The sequence below is a fragment of the Tachypleus tridentatus genome, chromosome 10 (assembly GCF_004210375.1).
Source record: "Tachypleus tridentatus isolate NWPU-2018 chromosome 10, ASM421037v1, whole genome shotgun sequence".
In the NCBI taxonomy this organism is placed as follows: domain Eukaryota; kingdom Metazoa; phylum Arthropoda; class Merostomata; order Xiphosura; family Limulidae; genus Tachypleus; species Tachypleus tridentatus.
The window spans coordinates 95,430,926-95,453,794 of NC_134834.1; the positions used below are offsets into that span (position 1 = coordinate 95,430,926).

Below are 22,869 nucleotides of genomic sequence, written 5' to 3' on the forward strand. Positions count from 1 at the left end.
AGGAATCGTTGGATCCTTCCCAAGTTTCAGAATATGGAGTATGATAGCTTGTCGTCAAACATCTGGATAGACATCTTCCTGTCACATCTGATTAAAGACAGCTAGGAGAATAGTAAGAGAGTTCTGGGAAAGGTGATGTAACATCTCATAATGTATATTATCAGGTCTGACTGATGTATTGCCAGACTGATGAATTGCAAATTTGAGTTCCATCAGTGTAAGAGGGCGATTGTAGTCACAGGAATGGTCAGTTGAAAAGGAAAGAGGCAGATACTCTATCCGTGTTTTAATGGCTAAAAAGGAAGGGGATAAGTTCGAAGAGTTAGATACACGAGAGAAGAAGTCCCCAAGAGTATTGGCAATGCTCTATGCATCTGCAACTTTGTGGCCATCAGATATTAAGATAGAGAGGGGGACAGAAGTATATCTTCCACTCACCTTCTGGATCTTATCCCATATAACTTTTGTGCTGGTAGTTGGAGAAATGCTGGAGGTGTATTTAATCCAACATTCCTTCTGGTTTTGACATCTAACTTGCCAAGCGTGTGCACGTGCTTGCTGAAATGTAATGCGGTTTGAGAGCGTGGGGTATCTTCGAAATTTATCCCAAGCATGCTTCTGAGTTTTTTGTGTTATAGAACAAGCAAAATTCCACCAAGGGTGGAGGTTCCATGGGGAACATGTCAAGGTTATAGGGATGCATCGAGTAGTAGCTTGTAAAAAACTATTGGTTACTGCTGCTATACAATCATCTATGGCAGGATCAAGTTCCAGAGAGTAGTGAAAGAAGGAAGTGGGTGGGTGGTACTGATCATGGCCAATCTCTCACAAGATGATAAGAAAATGATCACTACCTCGTGGATTGATGTCAACCTCCAGGAAAAGTGAGTGAGTAGCAAAGGGGAACAGACAGAAAGATCTATAGCTGTAAATGACTGACTGGGTGCATGAAAATGTGTGTAAGAGCCAGTATTAAATAGAACCAGGTTGTGGTTCAGGAGCATGTGCTCTATGGTATGCCCTCTCATATCAATACAGGAGCCACCTTAGAGGAGATTATGCTCATTGAAATGTCCCAAGATTAACAAAGGGGTTGGCAGTTGCTCAATGAGGGTATCGAGGTCTGATTGATTATAATGCGTTTCAGGTGTAAGGTATAGAGAGGTACAACTCTGGGAGACACGGATAGCTACAGCCTCCAAGGGTGTGGTCAATGACAGAGACCAGGTGGGCACATGCTTATCAACCAGCAATGCAACTTCCCCATGTCCACGTCCTACACATAGCCTGTCTTTCCGGTATAATGAATAGTGTCAGATAGTAACTGTATTTGTAGGCTGTAGAAATGTTTACTGCAAAGAAAGACATATTGGATGATAAAAGTCAATCAGATCTTTGATGTCAGTCACATTTGATTGGAAACTTTGACAGTTCCATTGGATTAATGTGGCTATGTGTAATTATTTCAGAGAAGAAGACGGTAAAAAGTCCTTCTGCTTACGACTGCATTTTTTTTCTTTATTGGATATGGGTCTATCACACTCTATGGATTCTGCTCTTGCTCAAATGGTCAGGTCTGTATTTATCGGTACACATACTAATGATTGAAGGTGCAGATGAGTGGTTTAATTTTTGGGGTACCAAGAGAGGAAGACCCCAAGGAAACATCTCGACTTGAAGATGAAGTTCGGCAATGACTGGAAGGTGTGGTCATGACAGAGATGGAAGGAGACACTGATTTGTGAACTTTGTTGATTTTGGGAAGTGTTTCATTAAGATTTGCTGGTAAAGATTGTGTAGGGGATAGGGTAAGGTCTGTTTGGACTCCTACTGTAGTAGTAGTAGAACTAGTGATAGCAGCATAAGTTCTGGATGGAATAGGTAATAATAATTTTTGAGCCTCTATGTAAGTGATATTGTACTTATTTTTCTTCTACCCATTTAGGGCAAGAGGTAAAATAAGAAGGATGCATACCATTATAGTTTATTCAATGTGGTTCCAGTTGGCATTTGATGGCATCACGGTCTTTACCACCACAACGGGCACAGGTCAAAGAACCATGGCATGATTGTTTTGAATGACCAAATCGTTGACAATGGAAACATCGTACAGGATTTGGAATATAAGGTAGCACCTTACAATTCAGATATCCTGCTTTTATTGTGGTGGTAGAACGTGGTATTGTAAATGGTAGTATTAGAACATTTGTTGGTTTCAGAATTCCATCTTTTCCAGTGAAGATTCGGGATACTGCTGTGACACCTTTGCTGATAAGAGCTGTATTTAAAGTGGAATGAGGAGTAACTTCAATGAGTATGTCCTCCAAGGCTTTTGATGTCAGGAGGAGTTTGGAATGCTGTGATGAAGATGTTTCCTCAAGATGTCTCACGAATGTAGCTTTTTTACTGATTTAGGGGAACCAGCAAGCCCTTCTGAATAAAAAATGGGGACATCCATCCTAGAGGTTTGTCACTTAAGGAATGCAAAATTAGGAATCGTGGGACAGATTCAAGTGGTGAGTTAGGCTGCAGAGATTCATCAATGTGTAGTCATCTTCTAGTAGTCGGGTTTTTCACAATGGTTTCAAGTTGTGTTATTTGTTTTGTTTTTGGAGTATCCATAATAAATAGAAAATTTTTCTGTGCCCACTGCTGACCCTACCAACCATGGAGCCCTACAAGTGGATGCACTACAGTGTCTTAAGGGCACTGCAGTGATGCCAGGGTTTCGCGAGCACTATACCCGAACACCAGTGTGAAACACAATGTCCACAACACAGTTGTGGATGTCCTATGCTGGCACTCAGTTGACCGTGGCCCACATGGACTAGCAGATTGATCCTGGGGGGCCACCACGAAAATGTCCATTTACAGGAATTCAAGGACAAAGTGGTGTGTTGGGTTGAGGGGTCCAACTCACCAGGATTCTCTCCTCCCCTTCACAGGTTACCACGCACAGCAAACACGCAGGTGGATGTTTAGATCCCAGAGGAGGTAAACTGTAAGAACTGAACCTTCTCTGTGAGGTCCCCTCATGATGTACAGGAGTAGACATTGAGGGGAGTAGCAAAGAGAGCAACCTCAATGGGTATATCCCAAATGGCTTTGAATACAATACAAGGAGTTCACTATGTTTAGGAATGGATGTTTCCACCAATATGTCACCAGAACAAAGCTTTCTGATTGACTTAGGAGAGCCAGCAAGTCCCTCTTGTCCCTTTTGAATAAAAAAGAAAGACATTTGCCCTAAAATTTTTTTGTCTGATAAAGAATGTAATATCAGAAAATAAGGTACAGGTGTTGAAAAAGTTGTAGATTGCTGCTCAGAATCTTCAAGATGTAGTTGTTTACCTATGGTCTGTTTTCTCACTATTTTATTTTTATTTGGGAGATCCATAAGGAAGAAAGAATATTTCAGTGCCCACCCACCATGAAGCCCTACAAGGGGACACAGTACAATGCCAAACAAGGACACTGCAGCAATGCCAAGGTTTCATGAGAACTATACCTAAACAGCAGCATCAGATACAATGTCCACAACAATCACGGAGAACATCCAAAACTGGTATTTAGTTGACTCTAGCTCAAGTGGACCAGTCTACAGTAATTCAAGGCCAAAGTGGTGTGTTAGGGTTGGACCCCTCAATCAAAGGAACATCTTGCCCCCTTCATAGGTTGCCATGCACAGCAAACATGTGTGTGGATGTTTAGATCCCAAAGAAGGAAAAATGAAAGAACAGAACCTTCTCTGGGAGGTCCCCTCACCACTTACAGGAATCCAAACCAAGGGTTGTATGAAGGATACAAGGAAGAAGCCAATTGAATCACAATGGGTGAGAGTGAAGGGAATGCACTTCAGGGAAATGTGGAGGAAAACTGACAAAATTTAGGTAATCTGAAGACAAGTTCTGCCACTACAGGAGGAAGAGTAGATAAGACGGGCCTCTTGCCCTCTCACAAATGAAACTAATGATAAAAAGTAGAAATTACAAGTTAAATAAAATTAACTGCAAATAGTTTAATGTATAAAATAAACAAAATTAACGATAAAAAAGCATGTAGTAAAATATGAAGTTCTGTGTTGAAGAAAATACACATAACTAAAGTATCAATAAATCCATAAAGAACTAAAGGGAAACCAAATATAACATACACGTATTAAGCCTACCTGTACAAACACTAAACCTAATTAACAATTAATTCTAAAGTAGAACTTCCAATAAACTGAAAATAAACATTTATAAAATGTAATTTAATGATATATAATGCAGAATACCTTCAAGTCCTAAGTGCAATACTTAACTGCACAAAAGTATGTACAGTATTGGAACAATTTTGTGTGGACATCAGATCAAGAGTTCCACACAAATCAAATGAACAGGAAGAAAAACAAAGTGAAATCAGTGATAGATACAACAGTAAGATGAATGAGAAGTAATTTTAAACTAACAAAGACCAAGGTAAGCTAAGCAAATGGAATAGTAGAAAAATATAACTAAGACTAATGGCTTTCCAAACCTTGAGTATAAGTAAGAACCAACCTAATGAAACTTATGGAAAGGTATGCAACACAATCAAAAAGAATCTCATCTCTGGGAAACTTTCACAAGTCATGTGTAAACAAGTTACTTTTATGACACACTTATTTAACCGTAATATACATCAAGCAACTGTGAGAATGATATGAATGAGCAAGTCATAAAGTGTAACCAGCCAACACGATTTCAATTCTGTGTGATGTATTTATAAAACAATAATGGAAACATAAGCACACAAAATAGCACGTACTTACAATTTGTTTACGTTATTAAAAAGAGTGTATAGAAATACATACGCACACTATGCAAGTTCAGTAAAATTACAGCAATGAAATAGAAAACACAAGTACTTTAGAGGGAGAAGAACCAGTTATGTCTATGGAAAGGTAAATATGTTCAAACAATCCTTTAAAACATCTTGTGCAAAATCTATTATATAAAAAAAAAAGCATTTACTTGCAAAGGTAACTTAATCACATTCCGTTTTGTTTTCTTCAGTAACTGTTTCAACGATCCACTGGACATATACTCTGTAATGAAAATTACTCGTGGTTTGTCTACATCTTTATCCACCCAGTAACGGTGAAACTTCACAATATTTGGGTGTTCTAATTGAGTAAGATTGTCAAAAACCTGGCGAACTTTTTTCCTGCACAAAAAGAAAAGGATATATAAAACAGTTTCATCTTTTAACCAAACATATAAAACATGAATACCATTTTGAACTGATTCTCATAAATACTCTGAATCTAAATCCTATCAATGATTTTATAAGATTATATGCACAGAAGTTTTTAAGTTTAGAAAACAAAATTAATTTCACAGATTTATGTATGTAACTACAATCTTTAAAATAATCCACTTTATAAGAAAATTCTTCAGATATGAAATGCCTAAATGTATTTGTGTGTATATTAGAGTGATACTTATTTACAATAGACTTACTCTCTTATTTAGTTCCAATATATAAATAAGTAATTAATACCAAATTTTATCTATATGAATAATATTTAGGGAGTTGTTTTTACATTTCTGTTTACATTGTTTTTGCATACTTTGTAACATTACAGAATACTTAACATAATTCTAAATAATTTTAGAATTTTCTAGCATACTATCATGGAACAGTCCAGAGTATTTCACATGATTCAGAATTCTCAAGAATATTCCACATACAAATAATCCATGATAGCAGTATTTATTTCTAGAATATTCTGTATCACATGGCAAAAGTTTCTGGAATTTTTTAGTGTATTTTAGCAACTAAGGAGATTTTGTGTACCATTTCAAATATATAGTGCAACAAGAGAAAAGGCTACACTTTGGCTACTTTGTTCAGAAGAAAATAACTGGAAGCAAATTCCCTCAAATAGTCAAATGCTGTGTCTGTTTTTCAACCATTACAAAACATTAAAGAAAACACTTTGTGAACAAGAAGACTGCAGTATCTTGGAGTAATGCTCAAACACTACAATTCATGTAGAACACCATGTCATTCTCAAACTGGAAAAGTCTTTTTAAAATGGGTGAAGCTAAAGAAAAGTTTATAAAGGAAAACTGAAACACAGAGACAGTGAAGTAGAGTTTGTCAATAATCTGGATTACTTTTTCTTTGTGTTTCTCATGGGAATTCTCTGACCCTGTTCAAGACCCCAGAAGACAAACTTTCTTCTCACACAGAGAGAAAGAGGATGTAATGGGTTCATAAGCCAGATAGTTAAAGTTCTTTGTTTAAAGTAATCAATGGCTGAGAAACAGTGCAGAAAGTAAGATAGGAAATGGTGTACAGGGTAGGAACACCAAATGTTGAATGAAACTGTGACTTGTTAAAAATCATCCCACAACAATAACAATGAAGTTGGTGGATAGAGTACCAATAAAAGTGAAAATTAATTGGATAATCAACTTCTAAACCTAAAAAGAAGGCCATATGATAGCAGCAGCTTCAGACAAAACTAAGATGTTGAAAGTTGATTGATTGATTGATTTAGTGTTTTATGGCACAAAGCAGCGAGGCTATCTGCGCCAAACGTCCGGTAAAAAGGTAAAAATAAAGTAAATGTAGTGAAATACATAAAAGGAAATGAAGGTAAAACAAAACATCATTGAAAAACAGAAAAAGCATAAAACCAATGTTGACACCTAGTCTACAATGTTAAGAGAGAAAGCAGAGTAAAAGAAGTTGTAAAGTACTTACTCTAGCAAAATGGTAATGATCATAACCCACCAGGAAGACTAACAGGTAAGTTCAAGAAGTTTATAAAGTTGGCCTTTCCAGTCCTGGTTCTGGGTTATGTGTCATAGCAGCCATTATCAAAATATAAAATAATAGAAATTTTAAAAGACATATAGCAAAATCGTAATAATGAGTAGCTAAATGTCTGGTGAAAAGGTAAAAGTAAATGGAGTAAAATTTGTAAAAGTAAATGAAGGTAAAAACAAAAAAGCAATTAAAACATAAAATGGCATAAAACCAATGTTGGCATCCAGTCTACAAAGTTGTAAAGGACTTCCTGTAGCAGAATGGTAATGATCATAACCCGCCAGGAAGACTAACAGGTAAGTATAAGAACCACCATCAGTCACCTGAAGTTGGTCTTTCCAGTCCTGGTTCCGGGTTATGTGTCATTATGGCCAGTACTAAAAGGTAAAGTAATAAAAGTGTTAAATGACATGCAGCAAAAGTGTAATAACAACTCGCCAGGACGACTAATGAGTAGTTCAAACGGATAGTTCAAACAGCAACGTTAGTCACCTGAAGTTGGCCTTTCCAGTCCTGGTGTTGAGTTATTTAATGTTCTGGCCATTTGCCAATGTCAAATTTAACTAGAGAAAATGAAACTGTAAAAATGGAACCACAATTAAAAAGGTGTAATAAATAAATATGCAACACTTAAATGAGATTAAAAAGATTAATGGCCATTAAAAAACTAAAAACTTTATCAAGGTGGACAGTGTCACCATCACCAATAACACTGTCCAATGTTACACATAAACCCTGGGAAAAAACATGTTTAAAATAGTGCCGTCGTTGAGAATTGTAACGATGGCAAGAAAGTAAAATGTGGCTTATAGTGATTTGAGTGTTACACAAACTACACACTGGTGCATCAGTTTCAGATAAAAGAAGACGATGAGTTAAAAAACTGTGACCAATGCGTAGTCTAGTTAGAACAACTTCCTCCTCCTGAACCTTACGGAAGCTAGATGGCCAAAGCCCAATAAAAGGTTTTATGTGAAATAGCTTGTTGTCGTGTTGCTCACTCCAAGTGGACTGCTAGCTAGCACAGAGCTGAGCCTTGAATACAAGACCATAGTCCATGTACGGAATAGGCACAGTGTTGATTGTTCCGGAGCAGATAGATTTAGCTGTCGTGTCTGCAAGCTCGTTCCCTCAAATACCAACGTGGCCTGGTATCCAGAAAAACTGGATAGAAGTAGCAGTTAATGAGAAATGGGCCAGTTGGTTTCGAATATCAGTGAGAACAGGATGTGAGCCAACGTGTAGAGATTCTAGGACCAGTATAGAACTAAGCAAGTCAGTATAAATAGTGCAGATGGAGTACTGTTCAGCTTCAATATGATCCAGGGCAAGAGATATGGCATAGCAGAGCCCACTGAATTACCTGATTTGGAACCATCTGTATAAATGGGAACGGAATGATCATTTGAAAGATATTCATTAAATAAAAGACGGTACTTCCAATCTGGAGTATCTGCCCTTTTCAGATGACTGAAAGAAAGGTCACATTTGGGGGATGTAATAAGCCATGGTGGGATGGGCTGACCTGTGGAATCTGCAATGTTATCCAAGGACAGACCCAATTCATCCAATTGCGCTTGGATGCGAAGACCAAACGGAGCAATGGCAGATCGTCTGTTCTGAAAAAGTATGGCCCACTAAGGAAGGAAAACACATCCCCAGGTGGAATGCTTTGGTAAGGAACGAAGTTTCGAAGAATATAATAAAGATAGTTGCAAACAGTGAAGGTGCAGAGAAGGTTCATGAGATTCAACGTATAAACTTTGAACTGGAGAGGTGCAGAAAACCCCAGTGCAGAGTCGAAGTCCTTGGTGATGAATGGGGTCCAGCATCTTTAAGGCCGAGGGTCTGGCAGAGCCATAGACCATTGATCCATAGTAGAGTTTTGTTTGAATAAGAGCACAATATACCTTTAACATAGAACATCGATTTGCTCCCCAACTGGTAGTAGAGAGGACACGGAGGATGTTCAGTGCTCTTGTGCATTTGACCTGAAGCTGCTTTAAATGTGGTATAAAGGTCAGCTTACGGTCAAAGATAAGTCCCAATAACTTGGTCTCAAGGACCACTGGCAGCAAAACTTCATCAATATGAAGTTCAGGATCAAGGTGAATACCCCGTTGGTGGCAAAAGTGCATGCAAACGATTTTAGAGAGAGAGAGAAATTAAAGCCGTTCGCCTTTGTCCACTTCAGTGCACTATTGAAGGCAGTTTGTAGTTGCCGCTCAATATATCTCATGTTCGATGACTGACATGAGATGTGAAAGTCGTCGACATACAGCCCATTCGCAATAGTGAGAGGGAGTTGTTCAGTGATGGCATTTATCTTTATACTGAAAAGTGCGACACTCAAAACACAGCCCTGAGGTTCTCCAACTTCCTGTACAAGAGAACGGGAAAGTGTCGAACCCACACGAACTTGGAATCTCCTGTCCGTTAAAATTTTTTTAATAAACATGGGTAAATGGCCACATAACCCATATGTATGGAGGTCTCGCAAAATGCCATACCTCCATGTGGTGTTGTAAGCTTTCTCAATGTTAAAGAATATTGACACAAGATGTTGGCATTTGAGAAAGGCTTCTCTGATTGATGTTTCAAGTCGAATTAGGTGGTCTGTGGTGGAGTGCTGTCGTCGGAACCCACACTGGGTGGGCGAGAGAAGGTTGTTTGATTCGAGGAACCAAACAAGACGAGCATTAACCATCCTTTCTAAGGTCTTACAGAGACAGCTCGTCAAAACAATTGGACCATAGTTTGAAGGAATCTTGGGATCTTTCCCTGGCTTGGAGAAAGGTAAAATAACAGCCTGGCATCAGGCATCAAGAAAAACATTCTCCTGCCAGATACGGTTAAAGATAATTAGAAGGACATCAAGAGAAGCAGGAGATAGATGGTGCAGCATGTCATAGTGTACATCATTAGGTCCAACAAATGTACTGCCAGACCGATGAAGGGTCATTTTCAGTTCCACCAGTGTAAAGGGACAATTATAGTCAAAGAGACAGTCAGTTTGAAAGGAAAGAGGTGAACGCTCTGCCAGAGTCTTGATGGCCAAGAAGGTGGAGGAACAAGCAGAAGTGCTAGATACCCAGTAAAAGCATTCACCTAGAGTATGAGCGATGCTCCAGACATCAGCCACCTCCTGACCATCGAGTCAGAGTAAGATCGAGAGGGGGGCAGAATTGTAGTGCCCACTGACCTTTTGAATCCTGTCCCATATGACCTTGGAACTGGTGGTAGAAGATATGCTAGTTGTGAACTTAATCCAAGATTCCTTCTGGCTTTGATGTCTTACCCACCTAGCATGTGCAAGGGCCCATTGGAATGTGACGTGGTTTGAAAATGTGGGATATCTACGAAAAGCATCCCAGGCCCATTTTTGAGCCTTCCGTGCTAAGTGGCAAGCAGGATTCCACCACGGACGAGGATATCGTGGAAAATGTGTCGAGGTTTTAGGAATACACTGAGCAGCTGCTTGTATAATACAGCCAGTTACTGCTGCCACACAGTCATATATTGATGGCTGATTCACCATGGTAGGATCAAGTACTGCAAGAGGAGTAAAAGTGGACCAGTCTGCCTGATCCAGCTTCACCGGGGCACATGGGTAGGGTGGCATCGACTATGGCCAGTCTCTCTCAAAAGTATAGGAAAATGATCACTGCCTGGTGAAGTACTGTCAACCCTCCACGAAAAATGAGAGAATAATGAAGGGGAGCAAGCTGAGAGATCAATAGCGGTAAAGGACTGACTAGGTGCATGAAAATAAGTGGAAGAACCAGTATTGAAAAAAGAAAGATTGTGATCAGAGAGCATATGCTCTACAGAGTGACCCCTCCCATCAATAATAGCACTTCCCCAGAGGGGATGATGTCTATTAAAGTCCCCCAGGAGTAGAAAGGGAGACAGCAACTGTTCAACGAGAGCATCAAGGTCTGATTGATCACATGTCTCACCAGGGGACAGGTAGAGAGAACAAACAGTGATGGTATGACCCAAGAAAACACGAATGGCTACGGCCTCCAAGGGTGTGTTGAGTGACAAAGATAGGGTGGGAACATGCTGATCAACCAATAGTGCCACCCCTCCATGTACTCGTCCATCACACAGCCTGTCATTTCTGTACAGAGAAAACTGCCGAATGGTGACTGTATCAGCAGGTTTTAGAAATGTTTCTTGTAAGGAAAGACATACAGGATGGTAGGAAGCAATAAGTGTTTTGATGTCATCCAGATTAGAACATAAACTTCGACAGTTCCATTGTATCAAGGTGGCCATTTTTATTGATGAGTAGGTGAAGTGGTTGGAGAACCCTTCTGTTTACAACCATGTCTTTTTTTCCTTATTGTCCTTAGTCGGAGGAGATCTATCAACCATGGATCTTGCCCTGGGTCAATTGGGTAGGGATTCCAGTGACTGAGGAAGCGAATGAATGATTGTTTTGCCTCTTGGGGTGAGAAAAAAAGATGTATCAGAAGAAATGCCTGTATTTGAAACTGAAGGATGTGGATCTTGAGGTTTGTTGGAATGTATGGGAGGAACAGAGATGGGTGTGGAAGTCGATTCAACCTTTTTAACCATGGAGGTCAAAAGGCTTTTCATTTGTTTTGAAAACAATTCTCTTGGAGGCACAGAGAGATCTATCTGCACTCCCACTGTAGTTGTAGAATGAAGTGCAGCAGCATATGTCCGAGATGGAGTGGCAGGCAGCAATTTCCAAGCCTCAGGATAACTAATGTTACGAGTCGTTTTCAAACGCTGCACCTCTTTTTCCTCCAACCATTTTGGGCAAGAACGAAAGTAGGAAGGGTGAGAACCATTGGAGTTGACACAATGTGGGTCCATGTCGCATTCATAGGCATCATGGTCCTTGCCACCACAATGAGCACATGTCAGGGAACCATGACATGATGTCTTTGAGTGGCTGAACCTCTGACATTGGAAACATTGGAGAGGGTTTGGAATGTATGGCCATACCCTGCAAATTAGATAACCTGCCTTGATGGTGGCAGGTGCACGTGATGATATAAATGTCAAAACGAAGGTATTTGTTGGCAGTGTAACTCCATCTTTGCGAGTGAAAATGCACCTCACTGCAGAAACTCCTTGAGTGGAGAGACCAGCAAGAATCTCTGACTCGGGGACATTCTTCAAATTCCTCTCAACAATAACTCCTCATGATGAATTCAAGGTAGCATGAGGGGTAACCTCAATAGGTATATCCCCAATTGCTGTTGAATTAAAGAGGAGTTCACTGTGGTGGGTTGTGGATGTTTCAACTAATATGTCTCCAGATCGAAGCTTCTTTATTGACTTTGGAGAGCCAGCAAGACCCTCTAGTCCCTTCTGAATAAAAAAGGGGACAATTGCCCTAAAGGTTTTTCTGAAAGAGAATGTAATATAAGAAAATGAGGTACGTGTGTTACAGATGTTGAAGATTGCTACTCAGAGTTTTCAAGACATGGTCACTTACCTTTTGACTGTGTTTTCACTATTTTATTTACATTTTGTGAAGGTGGATCCAAAGGAAAAAAGAAATATTTCGGTATCCACTGACCTCACCCACCATGGAGCCCTACGAGGGGATGCACTACAATGTCATGCAAGGGTTTTGTGAGCACTATACCCAAACACCAGCATCAGGCACAATGTCCACAACACCCATTGAGAACTTCCAACATTGGTACTTGGTTAACTCTAGCCCAAGTGGACCAGCCGATTGACCCAAAGGCTGCCCATCTACAGGAATTCAAGGCCAAAGTGGTGTGTTAGGGTTGGACCCCTCAACCACCAGGATCCTCTCCTCCCCTTCACAGGTCGCTATGCACAGCAAATACGTGGGTGGATGTTTAGATCCCAGAGAAGGTATCCAGACAGAACAGAACCTTCCCTAGGAGGTCCCCTCACCACGTACAGGAATCCACACCGAGGGGGATGTTGAAAGAAAGGCAACATTTGTCCTTACTGCCAAAACTCACACACAGCCTTGATCATGATGTGCAGGAACAAACTATCAACAGTTCTTCAATTATTGGTTTCATTTCTGCATAAATAACTTAAAGAACAATTCCAGCCAACACTCTCACTTGTAGTTCACAAGGATAGCAAGCTACTTATAATGATACTTATGGTATCATTATACCATATAGAAAGGAAAAGTGAATAATCTGCTGGTAATCCTGTCTAAAACCACCTCCAATGTGTTCTAAAATTGACTTCTGGCACTGAACATGTTCAAGCTTTCTTTGCAGTAAGATTGGCAAGTCATAGATCATGTAAAGGCAGTTACTTTTCACAGAACAGTAAACAATACTGGTTGCAGAAATAGAGCAGCATATGTGCTGTTAAGACAAAGTTTAACCCTTTCGAAATGGGTTCAGTATAATATATACAAGTTTACACATTTTCACATGCTAACTATTTGTACTATAACTTTTGAAAGAGCATGTGCATCTTCACAAACTTTGGTAGACTTTTAGTGAAGATTACAAGTACTTTATATGAGAAAATTCTGATTTATTTAATTAAATCTACTAAAGATTTGTTTATAAAAATAGAGTCAGTTTTGTTACTCATCTGAGTGCAAAGTGATTTTATGTTATAATTAAAAAACTATTCTTCATCCCAAAAATCTCAAATATTATTTGTGTAGTCTTTAACACCTCCAAAATATATTTAATATGTTTGTTTTCAAGAAAAGTTTATATTTTATGTTATTTTCTACACTCTAACTATGTGTAATCTGTCACTTTACCAACCTTGTAACCATCATAAAGAAATTAAAAAATGAATATAAATTTTTTTTTCTGCTACAATGATTACATAGCATAACACAAAAATAGCTGAAGTCTCATGACACTATATATTACATATATATTTATTATTTTTTTATTATATTGACCTTCCAGTCACGCCTAGCTAACATTAGATAACTTACTATGATGCGATGCACATGCAATCAGGTCACACATCCAGTAACATAAAACTGACCTTTAGTCTTCCCTGTATTGGCTATTTTTTTAGTGAAGTAGTATTTTGTAATATACAGTCATATTATAGTAATTATACATATATGTATATAGATTATTACTATTTAGAAATTATTAAACTTACTTTAAATATATAGAGCAATAAATCAACAGATAAAGGAAACAATTATCTCTTCCTGCTATAACCTCTGTACTCTGTTGCTAAGTCTTTTACAATTTTGCACTTGGAGGATATCAAACACTTTTTTTTTAAGGTTGTATATACATATAAAATTGAATAACCAAAAAATCATAAATAACTACATGGATAACAAAGAATTCCACTATAATTTATTACCCTTAGTAAATGAGAAGATCTATCTATATTTTAAAAAATATGAAACTTCGAGCAAATTAAAAACAACCATATCTCACTGAGCCCTTGGATTGAAAAAAATGTTGTTGTTTTTAGACTAAAATGGTGGAAAAACTACTCTGGGGATATTCGACATTCTGAGCTGTTGATTCACATGCCATTTTTTTAAGTAAATGTATATATATGGGACTGTTTTATAAATGGAAAGATTTGAATGGGGCCACAATGTATGATTTAGTACATAAGCAATGTCTAAGCAAAATAAAAGGATACGAGGTTCTACTTTTATAATCTAGCTTGATAATAACAGTAATATGAGTTCCTAATTTGTACAAAATTATAGACTTAGTATTTTGACATCATAAACATCTAGTTTCAAACAATACTGCATTCAACATACCATGTTACACACTAAAATGTATGTTTAAATATGCCCTTTTAATATTTATTTTAATTTAATAAATTAACTCATATATAACATTAAACTTTGAATTATAATCTATAATTTGATTTCAAACTTATTAACACAAATTCATAAATATTAGTTACTTATAAAATTTTGAATGCAAGTTAACAAATGCAGTGACATGGCCTTTGACCAGTTACCCAATGTGAAAGGGTTAAACAACAAGTTTCTGTAATTGGAATGCTAGCATCATATCTTTGAACACATCTTGGCATATGATCAAAGACTTTATGAGTCCAGATATTTCTATTTTAAACCGATTCCATTAATCTTCAACATACACAGATCAGTCCAGTTATGAAACTAAAGCTGACAAAGATGAAGTACCAGAAATTTTAGAGAAAGTTAAGGAGAGTATCACAAAACAACTTCAGGCCATCCAACCCAAAGACAATTATCAAGAATTTCTTGAACTTGTCATACCTTTTCTTGGTAGCATCTATCTTTGTGGAGTATTTATAGCATCTGAAGCAACAAATAATATACAATGGATGGTAAATACATATGTTTCAAGATCTAGATGTTTCTGGTACTTTTTATGTTTACAGGATATGAGGAAAGATGACTTCACGAAATCTGCATCTTTCTTGGTTGAGTCTATCCTAAGTCTTAGTTCACTACTCCTGATGCCACTTCTGCACCTTTCAGTTATCTTAATATTCCACAATGCTTTGGTATGCCTACTCAGTGGGCATCCGTGGTATTTTAACGAAGAACGCATTAGTTTTGGTTTTTTTTCAACTGTATCCACAAAGACAAAATGAGTAATGGTAAAGACAAAGTGAATCTTGGCTGTTTATTGGTAACTTTGAGGATATACTATTTGAAGCTTTTGTCACAAAGAATACAGACTTCTTTAGTTGCCTCAAAATTCAACCTGGATTTCTGATTTCTGACCACTAGCTGTGGGAATTTACCAAGGACTACATGGAGGTGCTACAGACACTTCAACAATTGAATGTGATAAATGACAATGTTAAAAACGATGTGGCTCTTATTGAAGGGTATATAATGCCACTATAACAAAGAAAAAATAACAGAAATAATTTCTCCTTCAAGTTTCGTAGGATTATAAAAGCTATCCAAACAGAAACAATAACAATGCAAAATTAACTAACCCCACCACCTTTGAATAAACATTATCTAATTATGTAATTATACTATTGTAGATGCAATAAAATAGTTTCCCCAGAAGAAGGGCCAAAGGCTGCCTGGAAAGGTCAGTTGTTTAATCACAATCATCATTACACTGTAGTATGATGTTTGTTAGTAAGACAAACACTAAAATAATATCACATAGGGAGCACTTAAAATTGGAATTTGTACTTTCATGATTTAATGAAACATGCACACACCATTATACACTCTGTAGGCATAATGCAGCACAACATACTGACTGCAAAAGCAAGAAATAAAAATATTTATTAGCCTTAATTTTGGTTTTACTTACTCTTGAAACCTAAAATTTTCACGGACCCTGTAAAAGTACATCTAGTAATAACTTTACATTAATCATTTATAATACATAACAAATATGTTTCTATATAACATAATACATAAGGTAGCAAAGCAATGCAATCTAGAATTTCATAACAATTACACTCTTACAGTAGTTAAAGCCCATAGCTAGTGTTTCCATGTCAACTCTGTACGTTATATTGCATTATTCATTTATCCTTACTTTCATAAACAGTACTGGTTATACTATTTAATGTACTGAATGTCATGAAGTTTTATATTGATTTAGTGTTTATTAATTTTATATTATTGCAAAGATTGATTTGCTTTGTTAACTTAGTACATGCATTTAGGACCAGTGGTGGGATTCAAAAATTTTAAGGGGTTCTCTCAAGGAGATGTTTCCACGACATCAACAATTCGACGGTATAATTGAAGCCATCAACGGGTTCGCTAAGCTCAAAAATTTTTAAGAACGGGTTCGCGCGAACCCCTGCGAACCCCCTGAATCCCACCACTGTTTAGGACTAACCTAAATCTCCTAAGTTAATCAAACATTACAAGATATTATTCATAGTACAGCCAAAGATACCATTAACAAGAAAAAGTACTAAACTAGTGACACAAGGCAAGTATATTTTATAATATACACTGACCATCACATTGATCTTTAGATTCAATCTAATTTAACACTTTGCTTTTATTAGAAGTAAATTTTAAAGTTTTTAATTAAAAATATACTTACTTAATTTAATAAATTTTAAAAAAATATATACTTACGAATATTCTTTCTTGATAGGATGATAATTTAATAAACTTTAAAAATAAGCATTTTATTTTGTATCTTAATTTCACCACACAAAAGAAAACCAATATCCACTGTCAATTAATTTTGCATTATTTTCTTTAATTTCAAGAACACATACATAGAAGTGATGTTAAGTAACTGGGACCTTCACTGCACATTTACAGACTTGGGTAGTACAAGAAATTTTCTAATTAATTAATTACAGGGCTCATTATTATATTCATCTAACACTGTTCTTAGACGAGATGTTTGTTTGTTTTTGAATTTCGCACAAAGCTACTTGAGGGCTATCTGTGCTAGCCGTCCCTAATTTAGCAGTGTAAGACTAGAGGGAAGGCAGCTAGTCTTCACCACCCACAGCCAACTCTTGGGCTACTCTTTTACCGACGAATAGTGGGATTGACCGGCACATTATAACACCCCCACAGCTGAAAAGGCAAGCATGTTTGGCGCGACCGGGATGCGAACCCACGACCCTCAGATTACAAGTCGCAAGCCATAACACGCTGGGCCATGCCAGGCCTCTTAGATGAGATAGCTAAAAACAACGTATAATACTAAAAATCAGGTTTCAGTATCTGAGATGAGAAGAGCACAGATAGTTCATTAGGTAACTTTGGGCTTATCAACAAATAAAGTGGCAACATTTTGATCACTTGGACAATTTGAATTTTTCAAAATAGCAATAATTAGAAACCCTACTTTCAATTAAGTTTATTATTTTTAGAAACTTAAACTGATGAAAAAATAATAATGAAAAAAACACAATGACAATATTTTGATAACTGAAGAGATGAAATAAACAGAAACAGTAATAATTAGAAATGCTAATTTTGATTTATTTATTGTTTTCATAATTAATAGCTTTAAGCTTAATTTTGATTAGTGGTTGGTAATAACGAGAAAACGTAATTGGTTATTTTTAGGACATTAAATTCATTTTACCTTTTATTATTTCTACATGACACTAATTAATACGTACAGGTAATTAGAATTATTTGTTAATCATCTGTTTACAATTAATATGTTTTGCGGGCTTGATTATCAGAAAGGTCAATAGCCTCATATATATCAGTGGCTACAAACGTGTATACACATTTCTGGCAAATTTGATGTGTTTATTAAGTTAAAAATGGAAAACAAACTTTAAATATACATTCACAGTGCTTATAACACCTCTTGACATTCACAGTGTTTATAACACCTCTTGACATTCACAGTGTTTATAACACCTCTTGACATTCACAGTGTTTATAATACCTCTTGACATTCACAGTGTTTATAATACCTCTTGACATTCACAGTGTTTATAACACCTCTTGACATTCACAGTGTTTATAACACCTCTTGACATTCACAGTGTTTATAACACCTCTTGACATTCACAGTGTTTATAACACCTCTTGACATTCACAGTGTTTATAGTACCTCTTGACATTCACAGTGTTTATAGTACCTCTTGACATTCACAGTGTTTATAGTACCTCTTGACATTCACAGTGTTTATAGTACCTCTTGACATTCACAGTGTTTATAGTACCTCTTGACATTCACAGTGTTTATAGTACCTCTTGACATTCACAGTGTTTATAGTACCTCTTGACATTCACAGTGTTTATAGTACCTCTTGACATTCACAGTGTTTATAATACCTCTTGACATTCACAGTGTTTATAGTACCTCTTGACATTCACAGTGTTTATAATACCTCTTGACATTCACAGTGTTTATAACACCTCTTGACATTCACAGTGTTTATAGTACCTCTTGACATTCACAGTGTTTATAGTACCTCTTGACATTCACAGTGTTTATAACACCTCTTGACATTCACAGTGTTTATAACACCTCTTGACATTCAGTGTTTATAATACCTCTTGACATTCACAGTGTTTATAATACCTCTTGACATTCACAGTGTTTATAGTACCTCTTGACATTCACAGTGTTTATAATACCTCTTGACATTCACAGTGTTTATAGTACCTCTTGACATTCACAGTGTTTATAATACCTCTTGACATTCACAGTGTTTATAACACCTCTTGACATTCACAGTGTTTATAGTACCTCTTGACATTCACAGTGTTTATAGTACCTCTTGACATTCACAGTGTTTATAGTACCTCTTGACATTCACAGTGTTTATAGTACCTCTTGTAATCTAAAATGTTTCCTTTCCGAGAATTTCACTTCATTCCATACAACTTCTACACCTTCTTCAGTGTCCATAGCTAGGTAAGAAACATCAATCCCTGGAATATCTCTCTGCTGAACCTAATTAAACAGAAAAAAAGAAAAGAGAGAAAGAAAGAATTTGAAATTGTTTGTTTGTTTGTTTTTTAATTTTGCGTATAGCTACTCGAGGGCTATCTGCACTATCTTGTCACTTATTTAGCAGTATAAGACTATAGAGAAGGCAGCTAGTCATCACCACCCACTGCCAACTCTTGGGCTTCTCTTTTACCAACAACCAGTGGGAGTGACTGTCACATTATAACGCCCCCACAGCTGAAAGGGCGAGCATGTTTGGTGTGATAGGGATTCAAACCCACGACCCTCAAATTATGAGTTGAACACCTTAACCCACTTGGCCAAGAATTTGAAATATAGTAATGCATAATAATTTCCAATGGGAATTTGCAGACCATGAGATCCACACCACATTTCAAAATTAGCTTTGAGACCAGTGTAAGTTTTATGCATAACCTTAAAAAAAACAACAAAAAAAAACAGAGTAAATATATGAAATATCCTTTAGAGATTTAATACTGAAATAGGTTGAGGTCTGTAAAGCTTGAAATAATAAAAACCACCAGAGTACTGGTATAGTAGATGTGAAACTCTGTGGGAAAAAAAAAAAAGCATAGATCCTTAATAAAGAAGTAAAGGTAGAAAATAACAGACACAAATATGTGTAACAACTGCTGTAACACTTGTGAGTATATAAAAAAAGAAAAATATGAAGTAGTAATTATCCAAGTTACAGAATCTACAGGGCTTTTCATCAGCTGGTTTTAAAATATGCCTACTCTGAATGCATTGGTGACCAAAAATTACATATCTTCTGATTAAAGGCAACAAACAAAGACAATAGAAACCATACACACAGGATGCACACTTGTTCTAATTCATACAGCTTTGTTGTACTTATGGTTTGTATGTGACTGGTCTTGCCAATATTCAGCTGACGGTCCTCAGATATTAGAGATTACATGGAGGTTTAGCAAAATGATTTTTATAAGCAGAATTTGTTGTGTGAACATTCAGGATTTTGCACTGACAGTACCTCTGCTTTATCATGTTTAAAGGAAAATTCCTACAGAAAGACAAATAAATTAAATTATATAAATAGAGGTTGAATACATTACAAGAATTTTAAAACCTCAATTATAGGATTATGGTTAACGTTACGACATCCAGTCATGTTCTACCTAATGACACTTCATTTTTAAAGACTTGTAGCAGAATTTTTAACTATTACAAAAGGTTGGCATGGTCAAAGCATATTTTCCATATTTAGTCTACTGTAAGAGATGATAGTTTTTCAGCACAAATGTACAGAAATCCACATGAGCTTATCTGGCATGCCTTGACAAGTGTTTCCACATGGAAGAGCATAAACACTCTTCAGTTTTTCAGCCCTTGAGGCATCGAAAGCTTTAATGAAATTTTCATGGAACCAGGTTGTATACATGTGATCCATCTTACTCTTCCAGACAAAAATGGTGCTTGATCACTTTGCATGTTGTTGCATGGGTCAGTGGGTGTTTTTAGTTACTGACCTTTGTCCATTCTTAGATTCTCACTCATACCCACTAAGAATGATATTATTAAACTATTTACTTATTCTTACTTGAATGTAACAAACTGATAATTCTTATACATAAATTATTGGAAAACAATAAAGGATGCTGGATTAGGGTTCAGTTCTTCATGAACATTTGTGGCAGACATCATTAGATGTAACAGGTGTAGCTTTGATAGCTTAAATATATTAAAACTTTTTGTCAATTTATTTTCATTTGTAGGTATAAACAAAATATACAACTTATCATCTGATATTTAAAAAAACATATGTTGTTTTTCAATGACAAACTGTACAAAGGACAATTTGTGGCTGATATAATTTCATACAATGTTCTTAGTATAAGTTCCAAAGAAATAAAATATATTTACTCAAATTGTTAATAAAATGTGATTGTTTTTATATACATCATGGGTACAGCCTTGAGTAATTATTGTTTGTTTTACTAACATTTATACAAGAAATAACGTGTGTTGTATATTAGCAAAAACTTTAAATGTAGACCTTTTTACTAACATTATTTCTGTTAACTTCTGACAATATTAGGATACAGATCAAAAAGGTATTTTCAGACTTTTACATTTGATGGGCACCAGTCAAATGTTTTTTTTTTGAGTGCTTATTAGAGCTTCTGTAAAGTCTGTCATAAGTTCCCTGTTCACACAATTAGCTGCTGCTTGTTTATACAGGATTAAGCACAGAGATAAATTGGTAAAACCCTGTTGGCTGTTACAACTCAAGAACTTTAATTTTAATAAGATGAAACTAGTTATGTTGCATGCACACTTTCAATGTATGTTGTTGTCTTATATTGACATCCAATATTTGTAGCTGAAAAACTAATTGAATATGTTAAAGTTTAAATTACCAATTTAATTATTAGCAAATTCAGAGTGGCAAGAAGGGTATTAAAAATTTGATTGTGACCTAAAAATGCAATTGATGAAATACTTTAATTTTCAGCATGATACAAAGCCAGGAAGAGAAGGTTGTCATTGGATCAGATGTAGTCACAATTCAGTTTCTGTTCCATTTCACTTTCAATTGTAAGCTTGTCTTAATTTAGCCAGCAGTTTGATATTAGTGAACAAACTGGATTTTTACTTTCTAAAGACAGCTGAAGAAAAGAAATTGCAATAAAAGTCTAGAGCAAGCTTTTGCTAAATATCGTAAGATTTGAAAAGAAGTGAAATGGTGCAGTCAGCAAGAGGTGGACAATTATATAGATGGCAACGAATTCACAAAGAAGTGTAGTCATGCTCTATTTGAATTTAGAGACACACTGTACTGCATGCACCAACATAAAATGGAAAAATGGTTGTTACTGAAACAGTTGTTAGAATATTAAGCAAATTCAGTAATTTAATGAGGCTCATTTTGCATTGAAATTGTCATAGACTCTGTACACAGTTGTAAATTATTGGCCAAGAATTGGCTATTTATTAATATTTTTTCACGTGAGCACATACTGATTTTGTCTTTTACCATTTAAGTACCAATTTTCTTAACACTAAATTTTTCACGTTTTTTTATAAATCATTAGCCCTATACAATTTTTGTAACTTTCTATATTATTAGTCACTAGGATTATCTTTTACATACAGTCTAGTGTCCATTAAGTTTATTAATTCAGGCTTTGCTGTTTTTATTACACTGTTTTACTACAATATATTATGCAAAATCTATACATTTGGGTGATTCTATGGCAACTCATCCAGAAAAAAGAACTTTTACCAGTTCAGGTCAAATTTAAGTAAAAACTTCATTTTGATTAATTCAGCATGAATAATCCTAAAGCTGTACTACATGACTGAATAAATCAAAAGGAACTTTTTGTTTAAGTTTTTTCAAGGAAATCTATGACATGAACTGGAAAGCTCTAGGTGACTTGGCATGGAATGACCCATGTGTGATTTCAAGGCTTTAAAAAGATAAGTCTTCCTGGTACCGGTACTGACAACCTGGACCAGTAATGGTATAAAATGTATATAAACACATATTATACTTGATTGTCCATAATTCCAATAACTGAGTATATGACATTGTTCTAAGTTGTATTAAAAATCAGGGCAGTTGTCTTCATAAAATTAAATAAGTTACACTGACAATTTAAGTTTTCAATACAAATATATTGTTTTCTCTATTGTTACACATTCTACCAGGTACATACATGTAAAATGA

General features: G+C 36.2%; 1 protein-coding gene across 1 annotated transcript in view; it reads right to left on the reverse strand.

The window, feature by feature from the left end:
* The window catches only part of LOC143229907 (nuclear receptor-binding protein-like), a 66,516-nt gene that overhangs the window by 41,043 nt on the left and 2,604 nt on the right, over positions 1-22,869 (reverse strand). Inside the window, exons 2-3 of the mRNA XM_076462776.1 lie at positions 19,034-19,157; positions 4,995-5,185 (exon numbers count right to left, since the gene is read on the reverse strand). Of these exons, the coding sequence (XP_076318891.1) occupies positions 4,995-5,185; positions 19,034-19,157 (315 nt within the window). The remainder of the gene's footprint in view (positions 1-4,994; positions 5,186-19,033; positions 19,158-22,869) is intronic.